Raw genomic sequence first — 8,615 nt, 5'->3', positions numbered from 1 at the left:
CCCCGCGCGCGCCCCTCCAACGCCACGCGCTCGCTGACGTCACGCGGCCGCCCACGCCGCCTCCTATGGGAGGAGTGCGGCGCGGAAGGGGGCGAGACTTCGGAAGAGCCTCCCGATGATTGGTTAGACCTCCGGAGGAGGTCGAATAAAGGGACCAATCATGAGGGAAGCAGCGTGGAATTTAACTTTGACGGACGTGACGCGCGCCCAATAGCTCGAAAAGATATCGCGCTGTGTCAGTGGAGGGACCCAATGGGGTTAGAGCTGCGCAGTTTGTGGGCGGGCCCGGGTCTATGCCTGAACCAAGCAGTGGGGCGGGATACCGCCGCGATGGGCTGCGCGACTGACCAATAGCAGCCCGCGAGGCTCGACGGCCACTTGACAGGCAGGCGCGCGGGCCAATRGGAGGCGGGAGGAAAGGGGGGCTGATTCTGGAAGCCATTACGCCAGTGTCGCAGGGCGGAGGCCGTTGAGCGGGGCTTGCTGCGTGGCCGCGGTACGCAATTTGCGTATCGTTGGCGGTGGAAAGGGGGGGAGCCGGCGGGGACCGGCGCCTCAGGGCCCTGGGGGGCCTCGGGCCCCCCCCGGCGTCCCCGGCCCGGGGGGTCCGCAGGCCTGGGGGGCCCCGCGGCCCCGCGGCCCTGCCCGGCCTCCCCCGGGGCCCCCGGGGCCCAGCGCGGCCCCCCAGGTGCCCCCCAGCGCGGCCCCGCGGGCTGTCCCCCCGCGGGCGGCCATGGCGGCGTCGCCGGCGCCCCCGGCCAAGAAGCGCAAGATGAACTTCTCGGAGCGGGAGGTGGAGATCATCGTGGAGGAGCTGGAGCGGGGCAAGCACCTCCTCGTGAACCACTTCAACGCCGGCGTGCCCCTGGCCGCCAAGGCGGCCGCCTGGCACGACATCCTGCGGCGCGTCAACGCCGTGGCCACGTGCCACCGCGAGCTGCCCGAGGTCAAGAAGAAGTGGTCGGACCTCAAGACCGAGGTGCGGCGCAAGGTGGCCCAGGTGCGCGCCGCCATGGAGGGCGGCGCCGAGGGCCCCGCCGGCAACGGGCCCGAGGGCGAGGAGGCGGCGGGCGCCGCGGCGGCGCCCGTCATCCTCACGCCCATGCAGCAGCGCATCTGCAACCTGCTCGGGGAGGCCACCATCATCAGCCTGCCGAGCGGCGACTGCGGCGCCGCGGACGGCACCGAGATCCCCATCGCCGCCTCGGCCGCCACGGTCACGCTGACGCAGAGTGAGTGCTGCCCCCACGGACACGCTCCTGGCTCGCCTGGAAGGCCGTGGGCCTTGCGCTGGGGAGCCCCCGATGGAAGGAAACCTCTCTAGTTGTGTAATGAAAGGGCCGTTCCCAAAGTGGCCATGGGGACGTTCCCAAGATGTCCTATGGGATATTCCCAAGATGTCCTAGGGGTCATTCCCAAAATGCTCCAGGGGCGCAGCTGCCAGATACGCACATAGTGCAAGTGAGCTCTCATAGCCGCGGTTGGCCACAAGGAYGACGAGGATCCTGTGAACCCTGAGGCTTGCACCTCGTCTGTGGGGACAGGAGCAGAGGGGGAAGCTTCTCCGAGACCAGCTTCCTCCTCTGCCCCAAGCAGGAGTCAACTTCCCAGTGGATGCCATGGGTTTTCCCTTCCTCGGGAGACAGTTGGCTAATGCCACTTGGGAAGATCCTTGTGAATCCGAGGCTGAGGAGTGATTTTGTCCCGATGGTCTTTGCTTGGCCTGTTCTTTGGACTCCGGTCTGCACAGCCCACAAGGGAGCTGGGATGAGGGTGGGTGGAGTTGGCCTCAACCGCTCGTTTTGTGCATTCCCTGTCAGTCTATGTTATCTCCCTGAACAGGCAATAAAATCCTGCTGTATTCATTGAATAGCCCTGTAGATAAAAAATACCCCGGGTGCAGCTCCTTCTTACACCCTTCCTCTCCTTTGTTCGCAGTTCCTGCGGAGACGACCTACCACAGCCTGGAGGACGGCGTCGTGGAGTACTGCACGACGGAAGCCCCCGCCACGGTCACGGCCGAAGCGCCCCTGGAGATGATGGCGCATCAGCACGAAGTGGCTGCCAAGCCCCAGGAGCTCAAGAGCCGCATCGCCCTGAACTCCGCCAAGCTCCTGCAGGAGCAGCGAGTGACCAACCTGCACGTGAAGGAGATTGCGCAGCACCTGGAGCAGCAGAACGACCTGCTTCAGATGATTCGGCGCTCGCAGGAGGTGCAGGCGTGCGCGCAGGAGCGGCAGGCGCAGGCCATGGAGGGCACGCAGGCCGCGCTCAGCGCCCTCATCCAGGTGCTGCGCCCCATGATTAAAGACTTCAGGCGCTTCCTGCAGAGCAACACGCCGAGCCCCTCCGTGCCCGCCGAGCCCGGCCACGCCGGGCAGCAGGATGGCATTATCCAGTGAGAGAAGCGCTGGGGGGCTCCTTTCCTGGGAAAACTGCCCGTGCTGCTGTTGGATACGTGGAGTCCGCGGCTGGGCGCTCTTATCCGTGTAAATGGTTCCCCTCGGAGTTTGCTGCGGAGCGTGACCGGCTTTCTCTGCTAACCCTGTGCTCAGCTGCCTTTCCAGAGTCATCGTGCAGAGTGGTAGCAGGGGGTGTAACAAACCAGGCACCTAATGTTGATTGGTTTAGTTCCTTAAAACAACAGGTTTATAAAGTAAGATGATTATTTTTTTATTTGTTTGAAAAAAAAAATATCTCTTAAATATGACACCTCTCTCTCTCTCTCTCTCTCAAGATCTGTAGCCTTTAACTGACTTCCAATGTGGAGGGTCCTGTTGCATCCCAGTACTGGAGGCGCCAGGGCAGTTAACACAAACTGTAGCACGGAGTATGAAGCTTCTCTGTCCTTTSCTGAAAGCATTTGCTGGTAATGTGGGACCTGAGGGGCTACGACCTTCTCTCTGTGCTAAGAGTTTGTGGATGCTGCCCTTGGAGCATGAAATCCAGCCGGTGCAGAAGACCAGCGCCTAGTTTATACACAGTTTAAATCCCACCCACATTCCCTGAGGGTATAAATGGGATTTAAATAGTGCACAGGCCTCGTGTTTGGGCGCAGGGAAAACATTTCACTTTTGAACTTAGAKGTGCTGAAAAAAAATTATCTTTGGATCCTAGATACTGTGCTGGGATGCGCATTGGAAGCGATGTTTTAGCTGTCTCGGAGGAGCGAACGCACAAGGAACGTCTGAATTTCATTCAGACGGGGTTACAGGTGAGGCTCCATCTCCACATCCTTCCAGGCCTGCACAGTTGGGCATCTCTAATACCTTAATCCCTCAACGTGAACCTGCGCCACGGAGCTTCAGCCTGGCAGCAATTCCCAGCAGGCTCTGTTTAGGAGTTTCTGGGGATTTGGGAGCATTGCTTTTTGCGGGAGGGGAGGGTGGGTTTTTGTTTTGTACTTTTTAGGAGCCGGACTTTAGCAGTTCTTAGTTTGCTAGCTGACTCTGCCTTGTGTTCCGAGAAATGCATCTGGGTTTGGCCTCGTCTGTTCTGCTGGAAAACAACAGTGTTCCGAGCCACGTCTCTCTTTGGGGTGTTCAACTATTGGGCTTGCTCCTGAGTGAGAAAGCTTAATTTCATAAGGTGRTAAATGTGATTGTTACAGACTTGCAGTGACTTTTTAAACTTCAAAGCAAGCCAACTTTAATGATGAGCTCAACTTGTATGTGCATAGAAATGGACCTCAAAAAAGGAAAAAAAGGAAGAGAAAAATGTAACTTTTCTGCCCATGCGTTGCAGAGTGTTCCCAGTTACGGCCAGGTGTTGCTTTTGAAATGGAACATTTTTAGAGCTGATATCTGCTTGCTGCCCAATCCTGAGGAGACGGTGAGCAAAGACTGATGAGGGACTGAATTCGCACAATCAATTTATCAACTTTAGACTTTTTTATGGAGGAATATGCTGAGAGACGCCCTGGTTAGAGCAGCAGGCGACCTGGCTACCGCTGCCTGTCTCTGGCCTGTTCCCATCTCTTCTGCTTGGCGAATCTTGGCTCCTGATGGAGCTGGCGACGCGGTTGCCCCATGGAAGATTCCTGACCCTCTTCCCTGGCCCCTCCGGGCTGAGTCAGGGCAGCAGCAGAGCCTGCCCTCGAACCGCCTGGCTCTGAGCAAGACTGCGCGGAATCAAATCAGTTGCTCAATTGAAATTTATTTTTCAAGCTGAAAACTATGTCATATGTTTYGTTTTACCTCATTTGTGCAATGAACTCTCCTTTACAAATGCGAATTTTAATWAAAAAATACATTTTTGGTAAACAAGCTGTTTCGCTTCCTCAGCTCGCTCCAGGGCAAAAATTGCTTTGTGAAAACAAGTTTGCAACAGAGAGYATCCAGTCAGCAAAGAAAGCTGCACAGGGCCACGTGCCAGGGTAATTTTTTCTCCTGTTCATGAGCTTTTTGGCCTTTTATTCACAAAATTATGGGGTTTTTTTCCACAAATAATAGCTTATGCAGCCATACCTTGAGGCACCTGTGTATGATACATTACCAAAGTATACTGTTATTCAACTGCTCTGGATGTGCCTAAAATGACAGATGAAGTACCAGCCTTTGGATTTAAATTGCAGCGTTGGGTTTTTTTCAGTGACTAAACACTTAGACTTTTTACTGTTCCACACAGGGAAATGCTTAGCCCTTTGAACCAGCCATTTTCTTGTCTTTTCTGGATAAACGCAGAGCTCCGTCAGGCCACTAGCATCCASGTAGAGATTCCGTGTACGCATTTTTGTCTCATTAAGAGGATGTAGCAACATTTTAAACACAGGGTGAGCACCATGATTAGGGGCTTGCTTGTTGCTCATGTGCACGTCACCAAACTTGGGGAGGAAGGAAGAAAATGAGTCCGCAAAAAAGTGCAAACCAGGTGCTGGGGAAGCAAAAGGGCCGGTGTGGCCGAGGATACGGGTGCCTCCAAAGCTGGACTTGCATCACCCTGAGCCCTCGCAGCGCCTCAGGCTTCCCCAGGAGCAGAAATGGGCTTTGGGAGCCCGGCTGGAATGCGTGCAGCTCGGCCATGGCTTTCCAGGAGGTGGCACTGCGTGTCCGGAGGCCGAGCGGCACCCGGGAGCCTCCTCCGCGGCCTCCCGCGCTGGGAAGCCCTGCCAGAGCCGCCCGCTCTCACCCAGGCCTTCGGGAGCCTCTTCCTCCCGCTGTTGCAGCTCTTCAGCACTGAGAATAGAAAATCATACAAAAATCATGCTAATGTGTCGGAAGGTGCACGTGCAGCCCACTTCAATATCATGGTTCTGGGAGCTGATCCCTGCAAAAGGACCGAATTTCAGTCCGTGCACGTTCATCTCATCTACTTCTCTCTCCTCCAACATGTTTTTAAGTTTGCAGAGCCTGTTTTGGCAACGCCTTCTGAAGTCTTCCTCTTGATATTAGAGGTTACTGCCAGCAAAAGYGTGGTCTGATGTGTTTAAATATGAAAATCTGGGCATTTAAATTTAAGATGCCCTGTCCCTCTTGAAGGCACCTGGCAGGAAGCTACACATGAGCAATCGGCTCCGTCCCGAGCGCAGCCCATGGGGACAGTGACAGCCAGGCCACCTGCAAGGCGGGCTCCTCAGCCCTCCGGTCCCGGTGCGTGGGGAGGGTATCCCAGGCTCTTCATCCCTGGTGCCCAGGGAGGACTGTTTCTGTCCCCAAACTAGGGGTGACRGCAGCATTTTGGGGGGCCTGCAGCTAGAAACATGGAGAACACGGTGCCAACGCGTTGTGTCTCAGCCCTGAGGAGCTGAGGGTGACACATGGGCTGCGGACACAGGGCAACGTTCCATAAACACGACCGGCCTCAAGGCAAAGCGGGCTCAGGCCTCGAGATTTTGGAAGCGACAAGTAGCTCCCAAGCTGCCGCTGGGGCCTCCCAGAAGCAAAGGGAAAGCCCTGCTGCACTTTCCCAAGAAACACCAGGAAGACCTGGAAACTAATAAACACAAGAGCCAGGCAGCAGGAATTTCAGGTCGGGCTGCATGCTTGGAGAAAGGAATCCACTGACTCCAGATTCCTATGCTCCCTTTTCCCTGCAGATAACAGGATTCCCAGTCCCCCAAGCAAGAAACCCACCATGCAGGGGGTTTCTTTGCATGTCCCACAGGAAACCSAGCCTGGCATGGGAAGTGAAACAGTCCCTGGCCTTAACAGCACAAGTTTGGTTAAATATGGAACTAAGAATAATAAAAAAGATCAAAGTGGAGCTTGCAGCCTATTATTAAATTAAGCTGAGAAGACACAAGCTTAGAGCAACCCCCTATCACAGGATTATCCTGTCTAGTGGGGAGGCAGCAAGAGGCAGCGCCGCGCGGCCGGGCTGGCATCGYGCGCCGCATCCCGGGGCTGCGGCCGCGCCGCGCCGGACGCGCTCCTGCATCCCGGGAAGCTCCAGGGATGCAGCCTGCGGCGGATGCTGAGCACAGCTCCCAGCACAGGTTCACAGGGTGGATGTGCTGTAGGTGTTTGGCCACCTGCAGGGCAAATACTGGATTTATAAAGTCTCTGTGATCATTTTTTGGCTTTCTCTGTTTTTTGTGTTTTGTTGTTGTTGTTGTTTTCTGGATGGCGAGCCTGRGAGCTCATTAAGGCCATTGTCACAGGGGCTGTTACATATGTAACAGAGGAGAGCCATTAATGTGTTTACACGGTTCCAGCAACCGTGCATCATTTGSTTTTCAAATTTTCATCATTTGGCTGCTAGGACAAACGTATTATTCATCTGATGATATTTTCCAAAGGCAGAAACTGATGTCRTTCATAGGGCTTGATGATTTGCTCGTGTACCTGGGATCCCTCTGGGCTTGCAGATGGAATTAGACAGCTCCCGAAAAGGCTTTGCAGAACCTGTCTCAATCCACTGCACCGAGTTTTGTCCCTTTTGAACTGATCTTGCCTCATATCTTCCTTGTTTATCTCAGTGCTCTGAGTCGGGGGTAGAGCAGGAGCGTCGGAGGTGAGGAAAGCCATCGCTGTCCCTGCTCGTCCCCTTGCTGTCCCTGATCACCCCTGCGAGCCAAGGGAGCAGAGATGCAGCCCTCGCTGGGGACACACAGGGACACCCAGCCTGAAGCAGAGCCCACGCTGATAAACGAGCCAGGGCTGATAAGGTGCCCCGTGCAGCAAACGTGGAGGCAGCAGCACCGGGGAGAGGCAGCAGCAAAGGCTGGGCGAGGACACGACGCGGGGTCACCGTCACAGGGACATCGGCGCTCGGGTCCCCGTGCGGCTCCTCCACGCGGCTCAGCCCCCTCACCGACTCCAGCACCTCTCCAGCAGGGAACAGCGGAGCCGTTCGGCAAAGCCCTGGCCCTTTAAAAACATGAATTCGTTCAGAAACAATTACGCAATATCAACAAAGGGGAAAAAAAAAATCAACAGGGCGAATTTCTAACTAATAAAGATTTAATCTCAAAGTCATGAGACTGCCTTTGTTAGGAAAATATACATACCCCTGAGAATCCAACTGCAGTTGCTATACTGCAAACTGTTCAGCAGCTCCCTGGGCATTTTTCCAGATCCATTTACTTTTAACATCAGTCACATTATTCAATTAATTATAAAAACACTGAGCTCTTCAAGAGATGTTTTCAATTTWAAAAAAAAATGCACAGCAAATATGCGTGAGAACAGTGGGGACTGGAATCTCCGCAAACTTCGGCATTGGGGCCTGTTGCTATAAACAAGGCGGTAAGTCCTCTGAGGAGGTTATTTATCGGCGTGAATCATAGCAGATAACACCAGGCCTCCTCCCACACGGCAAACAAGGATCATGCGCCCTCGGCTAGCGATGATGGAAGCCAAACACGGCCTGACGTGGCTGCCAGGGTGCAGAACGACCAGCGTGAGGGAGCGGGCTGGACTTTTCCGATGTCWCCTGTATGCTGCCTCCCCAGTTGGTCAGGTCAAATATTAGGCATTTTGCAGGCTGAGTTCTTCCCCACGAAACCAAACAGAAAGCAAAGAGCCGATTTACCAAGGCCTGGTGACCTTGCGAGCACTCAGTATCAACCCCCGGTAGGGCTTTGACCCCTGCTTCCCGAGCAGCCTCTCCAAACCGCGCAGGACGGGACTGGACCGTCCCACGGGGCCGGCAAGGGACGTGTTCGGCCCTAACCCGCGCACCTGACTGACCCGGGGGCCAAGAAGCACCAGAGAACTAAGTGCTTGGTCTAACCCAGCCCTCCGCTCTCAGCCAAGTCGACCCCGGTGTGGTTTCCCTATGGGGATTTGCCTGAAAGGCCCCGCGTCGCCAAGCAGTTACTCGGGAGCACGGATACCCCCGCGGCATGGAGGTGAGGATGAGATGTGGGATGCAGGTGCCRAGGCCCGGCCTGGAGCTGGCTGCTCCTGGGCTTCCCCTCAGGCTCCGCCAGCCGCTGCTCTCCCGGGGAAAGCGCCTCCCCGCGAGCCCCGGCTGCTCCCTGTGCCCCCGCGACGCTCCAGGCCGCATCCCCGACTTCCGAAACGAGGAAAACGGCGTCACCAACTGGAAAACGCCTTGTGAGAGAGCGGCATTTTGTCCGTCTCGGCCCAAGCCCTGCCCGGGCAGGGCCTGCCGGCAGACGGGGGCCGCATGGCGGGGGCGATGCGCCCTTCACCCTCAGCGCGGCCGCCGGG

General features: G+C 56.1%; 1 protein-coding gene across 1 annotated transcript; it reads left to right on the top strand.

Annotated features, from left to right (window-relative positions):
• Window positions 1-715: 715 nt before the first annotated feature.
• NAIF1 (nuclear apoptosis inducing factor 1) lies at window positions 716-4,204 on the top strand. Its single transcript, XM_026049360.1, has 2 exons — window positions 716-1,232; window positions 1,939-4,204. Exons 1-2 carry the CDS (start codon window positions 734-736, stop codon window positions 2,400-2,402), a joined length of 963 nt encoding a protein of 320 aa, XP_025905145.1. The 5' UTR covers window positions 716-733; the 3' UTR covers window positions 2,403-4,204.
• Window positions 4,205-8,615: the final 4,411 nt, after the last annotated feature.

This window comes from Nothoprocta perdicaria, unplaced genomic scaffold (genome assembly GCF_003342845.1).
Source record: "Nothoprocta perdicaria isolate Ctin4 unplaced genomic scaffold, notPer1 scaffold_6, whole genome shotgun sequence".
Taxonomy (NCBI): domain Eukaryota; kingdom Metazoa; phylum Chordata; class Aves; order Tinamiformes; family Tinamidae; genus Nothoprocta; species Nothoprocta perdicaria.
The sequence above is the reverse complement of the archived record's forward strand: the minus strand, read 5'-3'. Positions and strand labels throughout refer to the sequence as shown.